Here is a 25,591-nt window from a genome sequence, read left to right on the forward strand (position 1 = left end):
CTCTACTAAAAATACAAAAAAAAATTAGCTGGGCATGGTGGCTTGTGCCTGTAATCCCAGCTACTCGGGAGGCTGAGGCAGGAGAATTGCCTTAACCCAGGAGGCGGAGGTTGCAGTGAGCCGAGATTGCGCCATTGCACTCCAGCCTGGGTAACAAGAGCGAAACTCCGTCTCAAAAAAAAAAAAAAAAAAGAAAAGAAAATGTCTTGGTTTGCATACTTAACTTTCTAGACTTGTTTTTTTACTATTGTGGCCCTAGATTGCAATTCATTTGATCAACTTTTGACAGGATTGATTCTATTGAATGCTTCTTCTATTTCTTACATTGTCAGTCTGTTGACATCACCTTTTCAGGAGTTGAGAACCTATTCCACACTCAATCAGTAGTAGTTTGCACCTGGTTGTCATACATAAGGATCTAAGAGATGCCATTTTGGAGTGTTAAAATAAATGCAATCTTGATAAATTCTGTTTTAAAGCATTCCAAGGGAATTCTATCCTACTTCCCCACAATTTATTAAATAAATGTATATGAGTCTTACATTACATCCCACAATAAAGTCAAACAATCTGCTTTATAGTCCACACACTTCAGTGACTCTGCATAAGGTTTTAAAAAGGGTACCAGGTTCAGAATAATTCAAAAACTCCTAATGACCTGAAATCTAAGCAATCAGATTATTGTGATGCATTTTAGAAAAAGATTGGTAGAATAAAGGTACAAGGTAAATTTGGATTGGGGCATCTCCTTAGGTCATTGAATAATATTCTCTATAGAAAAGATATTTTTAAAGAATTAGACCTTTGAACAAGTATTTAAAGAAACTTTGATTTATGATGAAGAATCGTCAGTTAATGCCATCAGCATGCCTAAACAAGAGGATAGCAGCCCAAATAAACATCAACTTGCAGCAAGATATTATTTTTCAATAGAGTTTGTTGGACTTTACCAAGTCCAATAGTTAAATTCCTATAGGAATAAAGAATTTGCATGTAAGACTGAATAATTTATGGAAGGAAAAAGTAACATCAATGAAGCAGTTAAATACCAGAGACACATTTAAGAAGGTCTCAAAAAATATCTGTCTGACAATCTCTGAACCTCCTACCACTTCAGCTTCAGTTATTCCAGTGCCAACTTTAGGTGAATAAAACCTCAATGGTCATGGCCTTCTATGCAATGAGACACAATAGACTTGCTTGAGAATCAGTGCAGCTAGAACAGCTACAATAACTTATACTAAGTATATATATTTTCATAAAGAAGATAATTTTCTTAGTATCAACTTAAAAAATTTAGCAAAGTTATTAGTATTAATATAGATACATATGGTGAAAAATATGACAACGTAATTGCAGTTTAATATACAACTACAAAAATTTTTAAAATATTCTACAAAAACTGAACTTGAATGAGATGCTAAATTACAATAACATCTTGTGAGTGAATTTATTGTTTAGAATCATCTTTGTGGCATTAGAGTAGGAACATAAAAAGCAATTCTTTTATGAGCTATAGGCTACAGTATAGCATTTTATTGATGGACTAAAATATATTTCTTATATTTTTAATTATAATATATCCTATGGTCTATATTATAAGATGTTTACATAAATTACCTAATTTTCATCTGCAGTGAAATGCATATTAAGATATTATATCACATATAAAATGGTGAATTTAAGAGGTCCTGGGGCTAAGAGAATAGCAGCCAATGTTCTGGAGCAGGGATCAGCAGGCTTTTTCAACAAAGGGCCAGAGAGTAAATGTTTTAGATTTTGTGGGCCATGCAGTCTCTGCCACAATTCCTTAACCTGGCCATGAAGCACAAAGGCAGCCTTATGTAACACAAAAACAAATGAGTATGGCTTTGCTCCAGTAAAACTTTATTTACAAAATCATACAGCAGGAGTCTCTGACAAAGCTACTATAGGGCCACTGCTTGCTTACCCCTAAACTATAAAACTTATTCTATATATTTTTCTATCCTATCTGATACAACTTTATAAAATAACCATAAATTTTAATCAAATAGCAAACCATCATACCTTTTCCCCAGGAATTCCAAAAGCACCAAATTCACCTTTATTACCAACTGTACCCTAAAATACAGAAATGCTTACTAGGAAATTAAAGAGGTAAATTAATAACTAATGCTGTCAAAGAGAATCCACCTCTTCCTAGATGAGTTGCTTTTGCTTGTACCAAGTTTGTGCTTCAAGTTCCTTCCTCATATTGCCCACAAGCCAAATCAATAAATTGTCAAAAATCAGTAATTCATAAACATCTAAGAACTAATCATAACTAAAACTAGACATATTCATACAGAAATACGTAACTCACCTTTGCAATTTTTTTTACATTTACCAAAAGTAAGGAATAATAGTTACTTCAATTAATATGAGAAATGAGTTTAAATGAATTAAAAGCTACATCCTATCCAATACTTTCAATTCAAGTACGTCACGAAATTTCAGATTCTAAGATATCCCTATTTATTTCACTTAGTGTTCTGACTTTCCTTTACAACCTCCAGGAAAAACCCTAAATTTTGGTCAATGCAATGATTCGCTTCCTTGATCTTCCATCTAACTGCTGAGCAGGGAAGGAAAAACAGGTACAAGGAAGTTTATCGTCTATGGCTTCCTTAAAAGCACTATCACAAATTCAGTCTAATAAATTTATCATTGAAATAGTGGAAAATAATATATACTTTTTGAATGAGTTTCTCTATCATTAAAACTTGGTAGAAATTAAGAAATACATTGTAATTTTATGAATATGTAATACTATTATTATAATGATACTATTTGTTAATTTCAGATGAAGGCCAACAAGTAAATTTCACCTTCAAGTGAATTCCTGTAGATTACATGAAATTATATCAGATTGGGTAAAACTGATTCAAAAAAAGGACCTGTTAATTACTTCAATATATTCAATATGGGATTAGAAAGAATAAAGATACATTATTATTTCTTATACTGACATACTAAAAGAAGTCAAAAGCATAATAATGAATCTTCTGTGAGGTTATTATTAAGAGAAGACATTCCTTCTTTTTAAAAATTATGAACATATTTTGATTTAATTAATTTTTCTTGTTGTGGTATGGCTACAGAAGGGGCATATGAGTAATGTCAGATTGGAAAGAAAATGAGGAGAAACTTATGGATCATCTCCAGGTTAGCATAATAGACTACTCAAAATGGAAGTCTTTAGTGGGATAGGAAGGCAGGAGAAGCTGAAATAAATCAATACCAGTTTCTGACAAAGAAGTCAAATAAGCTAACTTATTCCATTTTAAACTGTTTTGATTTTCTCTCAAAGCATATCAGCAAAGCAATCGTTTCATAAAGTCAACATATTTTGGCAAAATAACTGAAGATGTGAAAGGTAATAATACAAAAATTAACTGGAAAATAATTCCCAAAATAGGGCTCAAATAACACTTCCTCTTAGATTCAGGAACACTAAAATTGAATTGATATTTTACAAAACTCTGAGAGAATTTCAACTCTGAAATGGGTGAGAGTATTAACAAGGGTCTTAAAGAACTGAAAGCAATGCAGTTGCTAAGGAATTAGGTTGCTAACTACACTTGCTAACAAAATGGAATTAAAAGATTCAGAAAATTATTACAATTGACTCTAAATTAAAGTATTAATTATTACTTCAAATAATGTTATAAAAATTTAGTCTTAAAGAGCATGGTTAAAAATCGCTTGATTAGGTGTCCTGATATAGAATACTGATCACAACTAGATAATTAAATATAAGCAGTAATATTTAAAACCACATTATTCCATGAGAGGGGATCATCACCTTTACAAAAAAAGAAAAAGTAGTAAATCACAGTGGGTAAGAAAATAGGCAAATAAAGATACATATTAAATTCTGCCAAAACTTCTTTTTGCAAAATAATTTTGATGCTTCATTAACTTGGCAACATTAAGCTAAACCTGATTAAACCAATATGAAAAGTATTTTTGTTTTTTAAAAGAAAAAAATGTAGAACCTAAGTTAACAATATATTATCATTTAAGGCTTTCCTTGAAAATTGAATCTTTGCCTTGTTCAGCAGAGTCCCCTGGAAAATTAGGAAAGAGAACTTACAGTTTCTAGAAATAGCTGAGTTAATTATTATTATTATTATTATTATTATTTGATATTTGACACTTTATAGTTGTTTACTCTGGGAGGACATGCCTAAAGCAGTTACTTCATGGATGGAAGCAGAAGCCCTGATGCTATTTGTTCATGAATATTGTACATTATGATTCTCCCATGGTTGATTTTATAATTCTTCTTTTTTTTAATTTATTTATTTTACTTCAGGTGCATACTATACCTGGCATTTATCCCCATGTTATCCCTCCCCATCCTCCCCCTCCTCCCTACCCCCCATTGTCTCTCCCCTACCCCCCCAACTGTCACCTGTGTGTGATGCTCCTCTACCTGAGTCCACCTGGGTTATCGTTGTTCAACATCCATCTATGAGTGAGAACATATGGTGCCTGGCTTTCTGTTCTTGGGTCAGTTTGCTGAGAATGATGGTTTCCAGATTCATCCAAGTCCCTACAAAGGACACGAACTCATTGTTTTTTATGGCTGCCTAGTATTCCATGGTGTATATATACCACATTTTCTTTGTCCAGTCTATCATTGATGGGCATTTGGGTTGTTTCCAGGTCTTTGCTATTGTACACAGGGCTGCAATGAACACATGCACACCTGTGCATGTGTCTTTATAGTAGAACAATTTATAATTCTTTGGGTATATACCCAATAGTGGGACTGCTGGGTCAAATGGAATTTCTATTTCTAGATCCTTGAGAAATCACCACACTGTCTTCCAGAAAAGTTGAACTAATTTACACTCCTACCAACTGTGTAAGAGTGTTTCTATTTCTCCACATCCTCTCCAGCATCTGTTGTCTCCCGATTTTTTAACAATTGCCATTCTAACTGGTGTGAGATGATATCTGAGTGTGGTTTTGATTTGCATTTCTCTAATGACCAGTGATGATGAGCATTTTTTCATGTTTGTTGGCCTCATATATGTCCTCTTTTGAAAAGTGTCTGTTCATATTCTTCATCTACTTTTGAATGGGGTTGTTTGTTTTTTTCTTGTATATATGTTTTAGTTCTTTGTAGATTCTGGATATTAGCCCTTTGTCAGATGGGTAGATTGCAAAATTTTTTTCCCATTCGGTTGGTTGCCGATTCACTCTAATGATGGTTTCTTTTGCTGTACAGAAGCTCTGGAGTTTAATTAGATCCCATTTGTCTATCCTGGCTTTTATTGCCATTGCTTTTGGTGTTTTAGTAATGAAGTCCTTGCCTATGTCTATGTCCTGGATGGTTTTGCTTACGTTTTCTTGTAGTGTTTTTATGGTGTTAGGTTTTATGTTTAAATCTTTGATCCATCTGGAGTTAATTTTAGTGTAAGGTGACAGGTAGGGGTCCAGTTTCTGCTTTCTGCACATTGCTAGCTGGTTTTCCCAACACCATTTATTAAACATGGAGTCCTTTTCCCATTGCTTGTTTTTGCTGGGTTTGTCGAAGATCAGATGGTTGTAGATGTGTGGTGTTTCTTCTGGGGTCTCTGTTCCATTCCATTGGTATGTGTCTCTGCTTTGGTACCAGTACCATGCTGTTTTGATTACTGTAGCCTTGTAGTATAGTTTGAAGTCTGGTAGTGTGATGCCTCCAGCTTTGTTCTTTTTGCTTAGGATTGTCTTGCTATGCAGGGTCTCTTGTGATTCCATATGAAGTTTAAAGTGTTTTTTTCCAGTTCTATGAAGAAGGTCATTGGTAGCTTGATGGGAATAGCATTGAATCTATAGATTACTTGGGGCAGTATGGCCATTTTCACAATATTGATTCTTCCTAACCATGATCATGGAATGTTTCTCCATCTGTTTGTGTCCTCTCTTATTTCATTGAGCAGGGGTTTGTAGTTCTCCTTGAAGAGGTCCTTTACATCCTTTTTTTAGTTGTATTCCTGGGTATTTTATTCTCTTTGTAGCAATTGTGAATGGGTGTTTGCTCTTGATTTGGCTCTCTGTTTGTCTATTATTGGTATATAGGAATGCTTGTGATTTTTGCACATTGATTTTGTATCCTGAGACTTTGCTGAAGTTGTTTATCAGTTTGAGAAGATTTTGGGCTAAGATGATGGGGTCTTCTAGATATACAATCATGTCATCTGCAAATAGAGACAGTTTGACTTCCTCCTTTCCTAATTGAATACCCTTTATTTCTTTTTCTTGCCTGATTGCTCTGGCTAGAACTTCCAATACTATATTGAATAGGAGTGGTGAGAGAGGGCTTCCTTGTCTAGTGCCTGATTTCAAAGGGAATTCTTCCAGCTTTTGCTAGTTCAGTATGATATTGGCTGTAGGTTTGTCATATATAGCTTTTATCATTTTATGATATGTTCCATCAATACCTAGTTTATTGAGAGTTTTTAGCATGAAGGGCTGTTGAATTTTATCGAAGGTCTTCTTTGCGTCTATTGAGATAATCATATGGTTTTTGTCTTTGGTTCTGTTTATGTGATGGATTACATTTATGGATTTGTGTATGTTGAACCAGCCTTGCATCCCTGGGATGAAGCCTACTTGGTCATGATGGATAAGCTTCTTGATGTGCTATTGCAATCTGTTTGCCAGTATTTCATTGAAGATTTTTGCCTCGATGTTCATCACGGATAGTGGCCTGAAGTTTTCTTTTTTAGTTGAGTCTCTGCCTGGTTTTGGAATCAGGATGATGTTGGTCTCATAAAATGAGTTAGAGAGGATTCCCTCCTTTTGTATTGTTTGATACAGTTTCAGAAGGAATGGAACCAGCTTCTCTTTGTACATCTGGTAGAATTCGGCTGTGAACCATCTGGACTTGGACTTTTTTTGGTTGGTAGGCTATTGATTGCTGCCTCTACTTCAGCCATTGTTATTGGTCTATTCAGGGTTTCAGCTTCCTCCTGGTTTAGTTTTGGTAGAGTACAAGTGTCTAGGAATTTATCCATTTCTTCCTGGTTTACCGGTTTAAGTGAGTAGAGCTGTTGGTAGTAACCTTCGATGGTAGTTTGTATTTCTATGGGATCAGTGGTGATATCCCCTTTATCATTTTTTATTGCATCTATTTGATTCTTCTCCTTTCTCTTTTTTATTAATCTGGCTGGCAGTCTGCCTATTTTGTTGATCTTTTCAAAAAACCAGCTCCTGGATTTATTGATTGTTTGAAGGGTTTTTTGAGTCTCTACCTCCTTCAGTTCTGCTCTGATCTTAGTTATCTCTTGTCTTCTGCTAGCTTTGGAGTTTTTTTGGTCTTGCTCCTCTAGTTCTTTCAATTTTGATGATAGGGTGTCGATTTTAGATCTTTCCTTGCTTCTCATGTGGGCATTTATTGTTATAAATTTCCCTCTCGATACTGCTTTAAAGGTGTCCCAGAGATTCTTGTAAGTTGTGTCTTCATTCTGGTTGGTTCCGAAGAACATCTTTATTTCTGCCTCCATTTCATTGTTTATCCAGTCAACATTCAGAAGTAAGTTGTTCGGTTTGAAAGTGGTTGTGCGGGTTTGATCCTGAGTTCTAGTGTTTCTTGATCCTGAGTTCTAGTCTGATTGCACTGTGGTCTGATAGACTTTTATGATTTCTGTTCTTTTGCATTTGCTGAGGAGTGATTTGCTTCCAATGACGTGGTCAATTTTAGAGTAAGTGCAATGTGGTGCTTAGAAAAATGTGTATTCTGTGGATTTGGGGTGGAGCATTCTGTATATGTCTACTAGATCTGCTTGGTCCAGCTCTGCATTCAAGTCCTGGATATCCCTGTTAATTTTCTGTCTCATTGATCTGTCTAATATAGACAGTGGAGTATTGAAGTCTCCTACTATTATTGTGTGGGAGTCTAAATCTTGTTTTAGGTTGTTAAGAATTTGCTTTATGTATCTGGGTGCTCCTGTGTTGGGGTTGTATATATTTAGGGTAGTCAGCTCTGCCTGTTGGATTGATCCTTTTACCATTACGTAATGTCCTTCTTTGTCTCTTTTGATCATTCTTGGTTTGAAGTCCATTTTATCAGAGAGTAGGATTGCAACCCCTCCTTTTGTTTTGTTCTCCATTTGCTTGGTAAATCTTCTTCCATCCCTTTATTTTGAGTCTATGTGTGTCTTTGTATGTGAGATGGGTTTCTTGAATACAGCATACCGAAGGGTTCTGACTTTTTATCCAGTTTGCCAGTCTGTGTCTTTTGATTGGGGCATTTAGGCCATTTACATTCAATGTTAATATTGTTATGTGTGAATTTGATCCTGCCATTTTGTTACTGGCTAATTTTCTTTCTCATTAGTTGACTCATTTTCTTCATTGCATTTTTGGTCTTTGCCAACTGGTTTGCTTTTGCAGTGACTGGTACTTGTTCCTTTCCATGCTTAGTGTTTCTTTCAAGAGCTCCTGTAGGGTAAGTCTAGTGGTGACAAAATCTCTCAATAATTGCTTGTCCATAAAGGATTTTATTTCTCCTTCACTTATGAAGCTTAGTTTGGCTGGATATGAGATTCTGGGTTGAAAATTCTTTAAGGATGTTAAATATTTGCCCGAACTCTCTTCTGGCTTGTAGAGTTTCTGCGGAGAGATCTGCTGTGAGTCTGACTGGCTTCCCTTTGTGAGTAACCTGACCTTTCTCTCTGGCTGCCCTTAGCATTTTTTTTTTCCTTCATTTCCACCCTGGTGAATCTGACAATTATGTGCCTTGGGGTTGCTCTTCTTGAGGAATATATTTGTGGAGTTCTCTGTATATCCTGAATTTGAAATTTGGACTGCCTTGCTAGGCTTGGGAAGTTCTCCTGAATAATATCCTGGAGTGTGTTTTCCAGCTTGGATTCATTCTCCTCGTCATATTCAGGTACACTGATCAAGCGTAGATTAGGTTTTTTCCCATAATCCCATATTTCTTGGAGGCTTTGTTCATTTCTTTTCACTCTTTTTTCTCTTGCATTGCCTTCTCTTTTTATTTCATTGAGTTGACTTTCAATCTCTAATATTCTTTCTTCTGCTTGATCAATTTAGATATTAAAACTTGTGTCTGCTTCACATAGTTCTCATGCTGTGTTCTTCAACTCCATCAAGTTGTTTATGTTCTTCTCTAAGCTGGTTATTCTAGTTAGCATTTCGTCTAACTTATTTCAAGGTTTTTGGTTTCTTTGCATTGAGTTAGAATGTGTTCCTTTAGCTCTGAAAAGTTTGTTATTATCCACCTTCTGAATTCTGTTTCCATCAATTCTTCGCACTCCTTCTCGGTCAAGTTGTGATCCTGTGTTGTTGAGGAGTTGTGATCCCTTGAAGGAGAAGAGGTGTTCTGGTCTTTGGTGGTTTCACCTTTTTTGCGCTGGTTTTTTCCCCTCTTTGTGGTTTTACCTGGCAGTGGTATCAGAGAGCTGCCTGATGAGGTCACTTGTCTGCCTGTGAGGGTGCTACTGGGTTTCTAGGGACTCCTTCAGGTCACTAGGGAAGCTTCATCTGTCTTTTTTGTTTATGCTGGGAGATTAGGCCCGCCTCTTCCACTGACCTGTAGGCTGCTGGGTTGTCAAGAATGCCGTCCCGTTGCTACATAGGCTTCCTGTGTTTTTTGTTAAAACATGTAGCCCAGTCCCACCCCTCTTGTGGTGGGTTGTGCCCTTCCTCCAGTGGGCTGGATCATTCAGGGTTCATCTCAGACTGTGGCACTGGCTTCGTAACCCACTAGAGTCAGAGCTTCAGCCCTCTGGGGTTTGTGGGGTAGGGTAGGGAACAGCCCAGCTGCACCGGCAGTGTCCCCCTTTCAGCTTTCTCTCTCTCCAGTTGTGGGTTAGGAGCCGCCCAGCTGCTCCTGCTTACAGCTCCCTCTCTCTCCGGGCGGGGAGAGGGGGCGATAACTCAGTCTGCGGACTCTTATTCAACTCTGCACTCGTAATTCCCGGAGTTTGACTGGCAAAGATCCCCAGTTCTGTGTATTGCTGAGGCTCTGGGGGAAGCGCTGAATCTGTACCGGAGTGCCAGAGGTGGAGCCTCCAACTCGCCGGTCAGATGCACTTTCTAGGTAAAGCAGCACCCCTCCCTGCCTCAGTCTGCCCTGAGTGGGCTTTGCTCACCCTTGGACCAGACCAGTTGAAATGCACCTGGTACCTTGGTTGGAGCTAGGAGATCTCTGGGTTTCTGCGTCTCTCTTACCGGGTGTTGTGCGCTGGTGTTGTGTCTAATCTGTCTTCATGGATCGAGTTAATTATTTAAACTTTCCTTGAGGTGTAATGTTCATTCATTCATTCAGCATATTTTTAGCGTCTATTATTTATGTGTTCTTCTATGTATAGACTCACGGAACTCATCTTCCAACAGGGGAAGAAATAGATGCATGATGATAACATGTTAGGAGGCAGTAAAAGTGCTAAGCAAAGTAAGAGGATAGAGGTGGGAGGAAGGATGCTTTTTATATAGAGATGCCAGAAGGCCTTTTTATTTTAAAGTTGTTTTTGAGCAAGGGCCTAAATGATGTAAAGAAGAGAGCCAAGTGGATATGTACAAGAACACTTCAAGGATACATAACTAGTACAAAGGACTTGGAGTAAAAATGAACAAAAGAGGGTAGGAGACAATATAAGGAATGGAGAGTGGGGTTAGAGAGAGCTCTACACATTATGTGAAGCCTCATAGCCCATGGTTAGAGCTCTGGGGTTTATCTTAAGAGATACAAAAAGTCATTAGGAGGTTTTGGTTCAGGTAGGACAGGATTTATTTACATGATTATTCAGAATAATTGTCTAACTCATAGGGTGTGTGTATAAATGAGAATGAAATTTTTCTCTATGAAATTGCTGCATTAAAGTAAGGATTCTCAAAGAATAACACCTTAGATTGTCATCAACAGTCACATAGACCAATGGAACACAATAGAGAACTCATAAATAAATCCACGTATTTACAGCTAACTGATTTTTGACAGAGGTGCCAGGAAAGTGCATTGAGGAAAGGAGAGTCTCTTTGATAAAAGGTATTGGAAAAACTGCATATCCATATTTAGAATAAACTAGACCCTTATCCCTCACCATACACAAAAATCAACCCAAAATGGACTGAACACTTAAATGTAGAACCCAGAATTATGAAATTGTGAAACTTCTGGGGGAAAATGTAGAGAAAACGCTTTGGTACATTGGTTTAGGCAAAGATTTTGTGGATAAGACCTCAAGAGCACGGACAACCAAAGCAAAAATAGACAAATGGGATTATATGCACTAAAAAGCTTCTGTACAGCAAAAGAAACAATCAAGAGAATGAAGAGGCAACCTGCAGAATGAAAGTAAATATTTGCAAGGTATTCATCTGACAAGGGATTAATATCCACAATATACAAGGAGCTCAAGCAACTCAACAGCAGCAAACAAACAAAAACCCCAATAATCCTATTTTTAAATGGGCGAATGATCTGAATAGACACTTCTCAAAAGAAGACATACAAATGTCCAATAAATACATTAAAAAATGCTCAACATCATTAATCATCAGTGAGGTACAAACTGGAATCGCAATGAGATATCATCTTACCCTAGTGAGAATGGGTATTACCAAAAAGATAAAAACTAAAAAGACTACCAAAAAAAAAATGCTACCAAAGTTGTGGAGAAAAGGGAACTCTTGAACACTTTTAATGGAAATGTAAATCAATATAGCTATTATGGAGAACAGTATGGATACTCCTCAAGGAAACTAAAAATGAAACTACCATGTGATCCAGAAATGCCACTGGGGATACATATGCAAAGAAAAGGAAATAAGTATGCAGAAAAGATATCTGAAAGCCTGTGTTTACTACAGCATTACTCACAATCACTAATACATGGAATCAAAATGGATGTCCATCAATGAATAAATGGATAAAGAAAATGTTATATATATATATACATATATATGTATATATATTTACATTATATATACATATAAAACAGATACACACAATGGAATGACATCCAGCCATAAAAAAGAATAAAATCCCATATTTGCAGCAATATGGATGAGCCAGAATGACACTGTAGTAAGTGAAAAAAGTGAGGCACAGAAGGATAAATACTGCATGTTCTTCTTTATATGCAGAAGTTAAAAAAGTTAATCTCATAGAAGTAGAGAGTAGAATAATGATTACTAGGGCTGGGAAGGGTGGGGAGTGGAGATAGGAAGAAGTTGGTTAACAGATACAAAATCACAGCTACAAAGAATAAATAAGCTCTGCTATTCAACAGCACTGTAAGGTGACTATGGTTAACAATAGTTTAGTGTATATTTTCAAATAGCTAAAAGGAAATATTTTGAATGTTCCCAACACAAAGAAATAATAAACATTTGAGGTGATGGATGAAATTAACCTGATTTGATCAGACTATATGAATGAATTAAAATATCACACTGTACTCCATAAATACACATGATTGTTTCAATTAAAATAATAAAAATCAACACCTTTAGAAATACTGTATTGTAGCGATATAAAACTTGAAAGAGATGTGGAACTTGTATTCTCAAATCTTTTCTCACTTTACTACATTGGGCCAAAAGTAAAATGCACCAAAAGACTAGTATTATATAGTTAATAATAAAAAGTAAATTATAATTGGATGGCTTCTAATCAATGTTATCTAAGTAAAACAATGCAAGGAATGTATTTTTAAAAATAGCACAATAGGCTGGGCACAGTAGTTCACACCTGTAATCCCAGCACTTTGGGAGGCCGAGGTGGGTGGATCACCAGAGGTCAGGAGTTCGAGACCAGCGTAACCAACATGGTGAAACCCCATCTTTACTAAAAATACAAAAATTATCCAGGTATGGTGGTGGGTGCCTGTAATTACAGCTACTCAGGAGGCTGAGGCAGGAGAATCACTTGAACCCAGGAGGCGGAGGTTGCAGTGAGCCAAGATCATGCTATTGCACCCAAGCAAGACTGTCTCAAAAACAAAGCAAAACAAAAACTAGCACATTGTCTCCAGAAAATGTCAGATAATATTGGAACTATCAAAAGATACAGAGTTGAATGAAATATTTAAGTAATTGAGTAATCTTTTGAAGACATTAACTATCAATAAATTATTACCATTTACCACAAGTAGTATGTGATAACTCAAGATTTTTACATCTAATCAATTGGAAATTCTAAGAGATTATCTCACAAATGAAGATTTATTTATTCTTCATTGAGTCACAAATAAAATTAAAATTAAAATCAAATAGTTATCTCCATCTCTCCTTCAAAATGTGGACAACTATACGGTGGTAGGAAAGCAGGAGAAACATATAGTTGTTGAATATTTATAATATGCCAGGTTCTAAGTGTTGTATACATATTATATTGCATTCCTTCTTCACCATCAACCACTGAGTAGATATTATTAAGGACAATTTTCAAAGCAAATAAGAGGTGGAGAGGATTCAATCCTAAGTGGTTCAGGCTCCAAAGTGGTACTCTTTCTAACATATGGTTCTACCTCCTCTACATATTCTTTCTTGGGGTTACAATCAAAAAGAAAACCTTTAGAACAACATCTGATTCCCTTAGTAACATTGCAGTTCTGATCATTTCACAACATTTACTATTGAATATGTCATAGAGGAAAATGACTTTCAATCTTCGTGTTATGTAGGCATTATTTTGTATACCTGCTCTAGTAATGACAATTACATGGCAGAATCAAACATGAAGGAAAGCCTTCTTTATTTATTGCACATTAAAGTTGCAGGATCACATAGTGCAATAGGAGCAGAAATAAACTCATCCTCTATTCCTTAAAATGAAACAATACTTCCATGTTTATTACAAGCGCCAGGAAGGTTGAATGCATTCATGGTCATGGTCATCTAAAGTCATTTTTAAAAGGCAGAGTATATGTTGGTTTAATCAAATGTGGGTGCATGTATTGAAAAGATAAAGAAAATATGCAGATTAATTATTTGTTGTATAGATTATAAATTTCTTGCCGGGTGTGGTGGCTCAAGCCTGTAATCCCAGCACTTTGGAAGGCCGAGGCGGGTGGATCACAAGGTCAAGAGATCGAGACCATCCTGGTCAATATGGTGAAACCCCGTCTCTACTAAAAATGCAAAAAAATTAGCCGGGCATGGTGGCGCGTGCCTGCAATCCCAGCTACTCAGGAGGCTGAGGCAGGAGAATTGCCTGAACCCAGGAGGCGCAGGTTGCGGTGAGCCGAGATCGCACCATTGCACTCCAGCCTGGGTAACAAGAGCAAAACTCTGTCTCAAAAAAAAAAAAAAAAAAAATCTTTCTTAAGATAAATTTTCTTTTATTCCAGCTATTTTAACCTTGCCACTAATATCTCTTGCCATTATGAATTATCATGGAATTTAAAACAAATGTTAATATCCTTAAAACATACCACAGATGAGAAGTCATATAATGCATTGTAACTCTAAGATACATTTGAGTGTATTTTATAGATTTGACATTACAATAAGTTGGCTAATATTTATCAATTTTTATTAATTTTTCTGAGTTCTTTTCTACTGGTTTTAGCTTCTACAGAAGGAGAAATGTTTTGTGAACAAATTGTTACAAGATTGTAAACTCGGTGAGAGCAGGCCCTGTATTTTATTATTACTGTGAAGGCTCCAACGTCTGGCACATTTTTTATTATAATAGCAGGAGCTCAATAAATAGGTGTTGATGGATGAATGAATGAAGAACAAATAAATATTTAGATGTTAAGTAAGAAATGTATACTTATGATTAAAGGGAATGGACAGGGAAATGCATCCTTAAAAGGTATAGGCTCTAAAAAGAGTGACTAAATACTTAATCTTTAAAACAGAATTTAAAGTTGATTTAATAATTTTTAAAATAATTATTAAAATAGGACTGTACTTCTGACATAGAATTTTTTTTAGTGGGCAGGGTATTTTTCCTGAAACCAATGTATGAAATTTCTTCCTATGCCAGCACTCTTAAATACGTTAGAACTGGTAAATCAAAGAAGCAAAAGACAAGTTAAGAAATGTGTATATGAATGTGCATAAATCACAGTCACCAACAATTAAGCCACATGCATTTTTTTCAAGGCATTTTTGTGTCACTTTAAAGTACAGACAGAACAGGTAAGTGAGAACACCTTCTGTTGCAGGTAAGAAAACTTAAGTATAGAGAGTCTGAGTGGCTTGGCCAAATTCACCCTCTAACCAAAGAAGAGTCTGGATTAACTCAGAGATCTTTCTACTTTCTGAGTCCTCCTAATTGTGTTACCTTGGGCACATCATTTTACCTATATGTGGTTCTCAGTCATAAAATGAGGGTAGAGATATTAGGCTGGCATTTTTAAATAAAGTTTTAAAAGTAAAATATTACAAGTGGAAGTACAAGTGTGATCAAAAAGCACAGACCTATAATACTGAATTGCTTTTATGACAGAAATTTTTATTTTAGTGTAGTCTTCAAAATGGATACTGGTTAAGAGTAGTCAACAGACCTACTGGTTTCAGATCCCAGTTTGGCCACAAGGTATGTGGCATTGGGCAATAATTTAACCTCCCTAAGCTTCAGTTTTTCCAACTGTAAAATGCTAATACTAATCCCCAACATGAAAAGTAATTGTACGGATCAAGTATGATAACATATCTAAAACACTCTTCTCAGTGTCTGGTACATGTAAGCACAAAATAAATACTGGCTATTGGTATAATGACTTGTATGTTTAGTTTGACTGAAGTAGTCTTTAGAATCAGATATTGTTCAATTATTTTGAATTTTCATACAATGATATTGAAAGTAAAAGTACTCCAAGAAATGTGTTTTAAAGAGCAATAATAAATGGCCTGTCCCTCCTCAAAAATCTTTTTCAAAAATAAAGGTAGGGAGCTACAGAAAAATCTCTGCTGGGGATGTATCAAAAGTCAAGAGAAGCAAGAGTTCAACAGGGATTTGGGAAAGAGAATGCTAAAGAAGGCTAGGGCACAGCTCGAAAATAGACTTTCCTGCTTCACAGTTTTGCTAGAGCTTAAAGGTACAAAGACTAGCAGTTCCAGATCTTTCCGAAGTTCACACCAGCCTGCCAATATAAATTTAAAAGCAGACTAGAAGACTGATAGTCTTTCTTATTTCTTAATCAGCATTTTAATATAGTCTTTGATAGCCTTTTACAGAAATAAGTATCTGTACAGAATATAGAAAAATGAGATGGACACATTTTCAAGTCATCTTTGAACAAAACCTCCTTTTTTTCCCATCAGTATTTGCTTTTCCTTACCGACTCTCCTTTATCCCCTTTCTGCCCAGGTGAACCCGGAGCTCCTGGTAATCCTGCTTCTCCCTGAGCAAAAATGCATAGCTGTGTTAGCAAACATTCTGTCACATTGATCTAAAGCCAAGTGGTTTATAAAGATGAAGCTGACAATGGCAAGATAAGGCTTTGTTCTCTAAGCTGATGCTTAGAGTGAGGAATAGTGAGCCGTGTAAACAAGGAAAAAAGGGCATGCCAATGGAATTCCAATGACATTCCTATTTTCCCTTGTTCACACGGCTCACTATTCCTCACTCTTCCAAACACCATTTAGTATCATCTCCTCCAGACCTTCCATGAGCTGGAACACACATGCTGCTTCTCTATGCCCCCTCCTTGAACCTTGTCTTTTTCATGGCACTTACTATGCAATTTTGGCCACTAAAAAAGTGAAAATTTCCCTTAAACTTTCACTCCATCCCCATCCAGGTTCAGCCAAGAGTTGACGTAGTGGTGGATGAGTAAGTCGAAGACATGTACTAGGTCACAGTGCTAGGGCACACTCTGCTCTAGAAACTGGAGCAAGTTCTCCTTTCCTCAGGTATAGGCATTAGCGAAAGCCACCAAAACACCACTCAGCCTTGTATCAGAGGCTATATGACTGCCATTAACATCCATAAAGGAAGTTCATAAAGGTCCATGGCCCAGTCTTCTTGACCAGGGTATCATATTGGTGCAGATGAAACAAATTATTTGAGTAATAACAGAGCACCTCCGTATATTCTCCTAACAACTTATGGTGGATGGAAATAGATGGTTGAAAATCTGGGGATGCTGGAAAAATACAGTCTACATGGAAAAAGAAATACAATGTAAAGTATTTTTGTGTATGTTTTTGAAGAGCAGGTAGTGTTTTCTTCAACTGTGAATTCCCAGAACTTCAGCCTATTCTTGGCACATATTAAGGGCTCAGTACTTGCCTGTTGTACAGGTGGTTCCTCCCTTCACCTTTCTATTCATTCTAGTTCATGCCCTGGAAGGAGAACTATCCAGATAACAATCCAGGAAGCCCTATCTTCAGTGCCTTTTTTTAAACCCACTCCAGCAACTGAGGCGTTTGCTTCAACAAACACTGAAGGACAAGATACATTCTGTGAACAGAGACTCAATTTAAGGAGCTGGGCTCATAGTCTGGAGGGGCTTTTTCAGTGTGCCCAGATTAAAACCAGCATACCTTGTTTGGAATGCACTGGCACTGGTCTTTATGTTCCTTCTTCGCTGGCAGATATGCAGACATTTTGCTGGCATGAGCAGTTACTGATGATGATGCAATATTTCCAAAACCATCCTGTTCTAGGCACTAAAATCCAAAAAGAGGGTTTAGGAAATCGGATCAATTCCAAACATTCTGATGTTCCAAACACTGGCTCCCACTAAACTAGGGATTGCTGAAGTTGCTTGCAAGAACTGCTTTCTTATTAACCAAAAGTTGACACCAGTGTGAGAATGTTTATCACACTTTTGCTGTTTCCGCCTGAGCCCAGGTGTTTTCTTATACTGACAACACACAAGAAAAATATTTAAAATGATAGTCTTGGTAAGGAATTCTAAAGTTACATTAGGTAACTTTTTGGTAAGTACAGAAATTTCATACATTTATAATAACTGTATTGTTGCAATAAAATAATTTGTACAAACAATATGTGAATACATCTTTTGGGAACAAAAATTAAACTTTAAGCACATAATTTGAACCTATAAAATACGCTTTCCTTCAACAAGATGATTATTAAAGCATCTAAAGTAGAAAATAAATTTTTTACACTCTTAGACAACACTTATTAAATCAAAGTATACTTTATTCTAGTCTACTGTTCTTTAGCATATTAAAAATGTCTTCACTGCAACAGACAAGTAGTGGATTTTATACTTATCCAGTGAGTTCAGAGCATGGTGGACAACATGAAATGAAATTTGATTACAAAGCAATGAACTATTTGTTTTTTTAAAAAAAAATCAATCCAAACGGAGAATCTGAAGAGGATAAACACATTCTTTTTTCTCAATATCATGTACCAGACTCCTGACCATAGTTTTCAACTCTGAATTTGCAATTTCATTTAGTGAAAGCACTAGGAGAAAGTTAATACGTTACTTTGTAAAACACAAATTAAAAATGTGAGGTAAAGTATTTTCAGGATACAAAACTAAAATATTGTCTGTGGTTATATACAGTGGTTGAGATCATCGTTGATATGTATTTTCTTTTATGGATTTGGGTATATTTTCCAATACACATGGATAACTTTTGTAACACAAATTCATTTTGATGATCCGTGCAGCAAACCACTATGGCACACATTTACCTATGTAACCTGCACATCCTGCAAATGTACCCCTGAACTTAAAATAAAAGTTGGAAATAAGAAATTTAAAAAAGAAAACTTGGTAGTAACTGAATTATTTGATAATTATAATAAAAAATGCAACAAAACTAGTACCCAGAAATACTGCAAGTAGTTTACTATATCTGGCAGTAGTTCTTTCAAATCTGCTCTCTCCAGAATTCATGATTAGTTATGTATACCAACAAATTTCCAAATTCAAAATTCTAAAAACTACTGTACATTTGAATGGAACAAGTTTATCACCAAAACAGTTCACTCATCTCATGTGCTTTGATATGATTTCCCCGGCAGTTCTTACTTCATGGCTTCCCAGTCAGATAACAAATACCTACTTGGAATTCAAATTTTTGCTCTGGATAACTGAGTCACTATATTAAATTGAGGATTTATACAACTTTAAAAGTATGCCTCAGCCTTCACCGTAAACCTACCCACACTCCAGTGCCTAGAGGCAACACCAAACACAAGGACTCTTCTCCTCATAAAACCTCTGTTGTTGATTTAACACATATTCAGTATTAGCTCTTAAAAATTTAACCACATTTCTCATTTATTTTCAACAACTGTTACTGATTTCATCCTTCTCTTAATATTTGTTCTTCATTCTTTTTATGTCTATAGTCATAAAATTTGACTACTTTAGAAACTGAAAATCTAACAGAAACAAGGAAGCATGTTTATAGGTGATCTTCAAAAAATGTTGCCTTGGAAGTGCTTCATAAAATATTGACAACCAGAAAACATGTGTGATTTGAAATTCCAGGATAAAATTAGACACTTAAGCAACTACATTAAAAATTTCTAAGTTCAAAACATTTTGCAACGAAAAAAGAAAATAAATACAATTGGTATCAGAAGTACAGCAGATGCATTTAAATGGCTTTTATATAATTATTTATCTCAACTGTACATTCCTATTTATAAAATGTAGTATATTTCTATTTTTTGTTAGTCATTAAATGAATGGTGATATCCCCTCCAAATAACTGTCAGCAAAAAATACAGACTTTCATTATTTTTTCCATAGTTGGAGATAAATTCCCACCTTATTTTCTATTCTTTTAAAACTAACTCCCAAATAATCTTTGCAAAACATGATTTAAAAATCTTTTGTTCATAATGTGTGAGATCATGTTCTGCTTTGAATTACCAACCAACCACTGGTAATTCATCACCTATACTTCTTAAATAATTTCTTCATAAATCAGTGGAAAGTATCTACTATATTAATATAATGATAAATGGCAGTGATTACCAACCAAGTATATAATATTCTGACATAACAAAAGATCATTACTCTTCAATCAGAGAAAGTTATTATTTTTAAAACTTTTGCATCAAAAACGCATAATTTTAAAAAACTTTTGGAGAATTAACACCTTCAAGACTTAAATGTGTAGCTCCAGGAAGTCTAGGTATTTAAGTCTGTAGACTGGCATTCTAAATTATCTTTTCAGATACTTATAGAAAGATATTTGGCTGGCTTGCATTTTACTTGGAATGAGATACATGAAATGATTTGGATATATGCTTTATAAAGCCAAGTTACAAAGCAAAACATGTAATATTTGAAAGACTTAGCTATGCTCTAAGTCACTTGGTCACATTCTCATTCCACTACCCAAAGTGGGCTACAAAAGTTAAAAATATTTTTGAATTATAAATTATTGATAAAATTTTTGTGCAATTTTCTATGCCAAGTATAGAACTTTTAGGAAATCTAAGATCCAAAGAAAAGGCATTTTCACCTTTTACTTTCACTTTCCATATGTTCTTTCTGTACTTTTTTTAGAACTAGTCCCTTTTGAATATCTTTCTGTCCCATTTATCTCTTTTAGTAGTTAATAAGTCAACAAATGAAACAATGATTGTCTACTTTCTCCAAATGAAGCATTAGGAATAAAAAAATTTATAAAGGTAAAACTTCCCTTATTGAATCTAAATTGTACTTAAATAAATTTAAAAACAAATATAATTATGCCTAGTAATATAATATAGCACACATGACCATTACAATGAGAGATATAGAAATTATTGAATTTAGTGTTCTCCTTGTAATTAAAGATTGATATAAGAAAGTAACAGTTGGACAGTTAGGTTGGGAATATTTAGAATGAGAGATGAGGAACTGGATTTATATTTTGTTTCTAATGGGAGCCACATAAGGCCTTGAAAGAGAAGAAGAGAGGGCAGGGAATGTGCCTTATTCATGTTTGTTAGCCCTGTTCCTTAGCACAGTGTCTAGAAGATCAGTGTTTTGAATAAATTGTTTGCTGGAAGAGAGTGAATGAATATACAAAGCAGTGACTCAGACTTATTCTGGTTATGCCGCAAAGTACAGGGCAGGACATGGGGAAGGCAGTTGATGCAATAATGATTGACAGCCCAGACATGAGGTAAAGGTGGACTTTGGAAGTAATCGGAAAATGGAAGAAGATGAAAAGTCTATGTCAAAGGAAAGCTAGCCAGGATGGGTGACAGGATAGAAAAGGAAAATTACTGAGAATAAAGTATGATCATAGATTTAAAACTTCTGTAACTGGAAAATAATGGTGCTGCTATCAGAACATAGTTTAGGAAGAAAGGCATAAATTCTTTTTTAGTTATATTGAGTTAAAAGTGAGGATATACTACCCTAGAAATTAAGGGTGAAATGCTGGGATTAAAACTGTGAAAAGTAACCATGAAAAAGCACTATGAAGGCTTTCTTACTTGGAACAAATTATTCATCCGGTTTCAAAAGAACATACTCAGTGGTACCCTACATTTGGACTCTACAAACTATGCACTAAAAGATAATTGGCGTTCTTCATTCTTCATATGCAAAGAAAATTAACTTACCTTAGTATCTGACATTTCACAACATGTTTCTTGAGCTATGAAGTTTGCACTACAGTAGATTTTAAGTTGGTGAAGTTCAATCTATTAAAAAGTTAGTAATAAGAAACATTATTAGTTTTTTGAGAATCACATTCAGGAAGTTAAGAACTACAGTAATTTAATCGGAAAGAAAAAGAAAAGTAATGTAAATGAATTACTGGTAGATTTTTTTTTTTTTTTTGAGATGGAGTTTTGCTCTTGTTACCCAGGCTGGAGTGCAATGGCGCGATCTCGGCTCACTGCAACCTCCGCCTCCTGGGTTCAGGCAATTCTCCTGCCTCAGCCTCCTGAGTAGCTGGGATTACAGGCACGTGCCATCAGGCCCAGCTAATTTTTTGTATTTTTTAGTAGAGACGGGGTTTCACCATGTTGACCAGGATGGTCTCGATCTCTTGACCTCGTGATCCGCCCGCCTCGGCCTCCCAAAGTGCTGGGATTACAGGCTTGAGCCACCGTGCCCGGCCCACTGGTAGATATTTTAATGTTTTTACTAAATGTAGGATTCATTGTTTCATGAACTACTTGAGAGACATAGAGTTGGATATCGAGATGGATCTATAGATAAAGGAAATCAGGTAATGAAAGCAATTACAAACCTAGGTTAGCTGTTTCAAACAATAAATAGAAGCATTTAATTAAAGAAAGCTATTGTTTTACACTACAATAATGTATGCCCACAAAATGAGGCCATTTAAAGTAAAAAAAAAATGGATAAAAGTTTAGATTAAAGATATGAGCACATAATGGGAAAGGCTTTGTCTGTACTCCCAGACTCCTATTGGAGGCACTGAAATAGGTGTTTACTTACCAACAAAAAAAAAATTGTTTTTATCTATATTTCATGAATTCTGCGTAAAATCTATTGATTTTATATTATATTCATATAATCCAAGCAAGGCTAACAACCTTTTTATAAAAATAATTGATTCTATTTGCTTAGCAGATTTCTGTTTTTTGGCATTTGGACATGAAATTAAATGTAGTTCAAGGAAAGTATAATCATGCTTTTAAATGCAAGATCAAATCACCACCTAAGAAAAAGTGTATAGTACTGACTATTGATAAAATATCAATATAATAAATTCTTAAATAGGCTGTTTGAATTCTTCAAGCACTGAAATGTCATATTAAATAATGCATTACTTTGAGACCAATAAGCACTTTATATAGAAAGACCCAACTCTAATCTTATAATAATTAATCCTAGGATAATAGAAAGCAGGTATTTGTGAGTAGTCGTGAATCTCCAACTTTTAAAGCAAAAAAGGAGGAAAAAGCTCTAACTTTTACTTTACACCTCAAATGAACAAAATCAATTCAGTTCATAGAATACATTAAGAACTCCAGACATCTTACAGATTCATAAACAGCCTAAGATTTGCAGACAACAGAAAATCATGAGACTAAATGAAATGCAGTGATTTATGTTCTATAACTTTTTGCAAGGTTATTAAGGTTAATTTTTATTTATAAAGTTTAAATACAGTCTTACATAGTATAATGAAATACCAGCAATACCATATGAATTATGTAGAATGAAGAATGAGGACTCCAACTAATTTTGCTCTTAACCAAAACTTATTTATCATCAGTGTTATCAAAATAATAAATATTGAAATCCTATTATGTACCATCCATTGTATCAGGCTCTGGATATGAATTGTTTTACTTAACTAAAGATAGACGGTCAATTTTCAAAGGATTACAACTTAATTGAGTTCCATGACATTGAAACCACAGTCAGAATAGTTTATGCTTTCTTTATTCATTCATTACTTTGGAATGCTTCACTGATACAGTGCTTTAGAAGGAGAATGTTTGGCCTAAATCTGTACTGATGCCTGTCAAAATGCTGAGTTGACTTAAAAAAATCTTCCTATCAGTTTTGTCACTTTCTCACAAAAACACACAGGTGGGATATGTGAGATAAAAGTCAATCATGAGAATGTTTTTTCCAATAACGTACAGCCCAAATAAATACATTTTATACCACAACAGATCTTATGAATCATAGGGTTTGTGCAGAGATGATGAAAAATTAAACCATTCAAAATTTTAGTAGAACCAAGAATCTTTTACAAAAATATGTAAAATTCTGTTTAACTCAAATAGAGACTATCTCCAAAAATAGCTGCAGCATTGTGACATGTCTTCAAGTTTATTCTCTCTTTTTTTTTAGAGAAAAAGAAAGAAAAAAAAAGAACTATAAAATTAAAAAAAAAAAAGAATAAAGAAGAGGAAGAAAGAGAAAGAGGAGGAGGGAGAGAGGATAGGGGTGTTGCTTTATTGCCCGGGCTAGAATGCAGTCCAAAAATGGGTATGCTTATAATTGTGCTTAATAATGGAGACACGAAAAAAAAAATGAGGGAAGAAAATAACAAACAAGCAGCCAACCAACATTTCATTTAAACCTGTAAGTAGGTATGATGTGGTACTGATAAGAGTGTATATTTTGTGTATTTAAAGTGGAAAGTTCTATAAATGTTAATTAAGTTTACTTGCTTCAGATTTGAGTTCAAGTCCTGAATATTGTTAATTTCCTGTCTCATTGATCTGTCTAATATTAATGTTGAAGTCTCCCACTATTATTGTGTGGGAGTCCAAGTCTCTTTATAAGTCTTATATATCTGGGTATTCGTGTATTGGGTGTGTATATATTTAGGATCTTTAGCTCTTCTTGTTGCATTGATCCTTTTATCATTATATAATGTCCTTCTTTGCTGCTTTTGATCTTTGTTGCTTTAAAGACTATTTTATCAGAGACAAAAATTGCAACTCCTGCTTTTTGTTTATTTATTTATTTTTGCTCTCCATTTGGTTGGTAAATCTTTCTCCATCCCTTTGTTTTGAGTCTTTACGTATCCTTACATATGAGATGAGTCTGGATGCAGCATATTGATGCGTTTCGGCTTTTTATCCAATTTGCCTGTCTGTGTCTTTGGATTGGGGGTTTAGTCTATTTAAATTGAGAGTTAATAATAATATATGTGAGTTTAATACTGCCATTTAATGTTAGCTGGCTGTTTTGCCCATTAGTTGATCTAAATTCTTCATTATATTGATGCTCTTTACTTTTTGGTATTTTTTTAGAAAGGCTGATACTGTTTGTTCCTTTCTATGTGTAGTGGTTCTTTCAGAAGCTCTTGTAAAGCAGGCCTGGTGGTGATGAAATCTCTGAATGCTGACTTGTTCACAAAAGATTTTATGTTTCCTTTGCTTATAAAGTTTAGTTTGGCTGGATGTGAAATTCTGGGTTGAATGTTATTTTTTTTAAGGAGTTTGAATATTGGCCCCCACTCTCTTCTGGCTTGTAGAGTTTCTACTGAGAGATATACTGTGAGTCTGATAGGCTTCCCTTTGCGGGTAGCCTGACCTTTCTGTCTGGCTGCCCTTAGTATTTTCTCCTTCATTTCAACCCTGGTGAATCTGATGATTATGTGCCTTGAGGTTGGTCTTCTTGAGGAATATCTTTGTGGTGTTCTCTGTATTACCTGGAGTTGAATATTGTCCTGCCTTGCTAGGTTGGGAAAGTTTTCCTGAATAATATCCTGAAGCGTATTTTCCAGCTTGGATTCATTCTCTTCGTCACATTCAGGTACACCTATCAAACGTAGATTAGGTCTTTTCTCATAGTCCCATATTTCTTGGAGACTTTGCTCGTTCCTTTTTATCCTTTTTTCTCTAATCTTGTCTTCTCGTTTTATTTTATTAAGCTGGTCTTCGACTTCTGATATCCTTTCTTCTGCTTGATCAATTCGGTTGTTAAAACTTGTGCATACTTCACAAAGTTCTTGTGTTTTTCAGCTCCATCAATTCACTTATATTCCTCTCTAAATTGTGTATTCTTGTTAACATTTCGTCAAACCTTTTTTCAAAGTTCTTAGTTTCTTTGCATTGGGTTAGAATAAGTTCTTTTAATTCACGGAAGTTTCTTATCATCGACCTTTTAAAGCCTGCTTCTGATAATGGAACACACTCGTTCTCCATCAGGCCTTGTTCCATTGCAAGTTTATTCTCAAATGAATCAAGAATCCACATTAAATTATGAAA

General features: G+C 35.2%; 1 protein-coding gene across 7 annotated transcripts in view; it reads right to left on the reverse strand.

Annotated features, from left to right (window-relative positions):
- Positions 1-25,591, reverse strand: part of COL19A1 (collagen type XIX alpha 1 chain) — a 364,360-nt gene that overhangs the window by 264,299 nt on the left and 74,470 nt on the right. For 6 of the 7 annotated variants that reach the window (XM_074398116.1, XM_074398114.1, XM_074398112.1 and 3 more), the window contains 3 exons: positions 21,503-21,583; positions 17,488-17,613; positions 16,281-16,343 (listed from right to left, as the gene is read on the reverse strand). In XM_074398116.1, coding sequence (XP_074254217.1) covers positions 16,281-16,343; positions 17,488-17,613; positions 21,503-21,583 — 270 coding nt within the window. The remainder of the gene's footprint in view (positions 1-16,280; positions 16,344-17,487; positions 17,614-21,502; positions 21,584-25,591) is intronic. The other variant, XM_074398115.1, reaches the window with a different exon arrangement.

The sequence above is a fragment of the Saimiri boliviensis genome, chromosome 4, assembly GCF_048565385.1.
Source record: "Saimiri boliviensis isolate mSaiBol1 chromosome 4, mSaiBol1.pri, whole genome shotgun sequence".
NCBI classification, from domain to species: Eukaryota; Metazoa; Chordata; class Mammalia; order Primates; family Cebidae; genus Saimiri; species Saimiri boliviensis.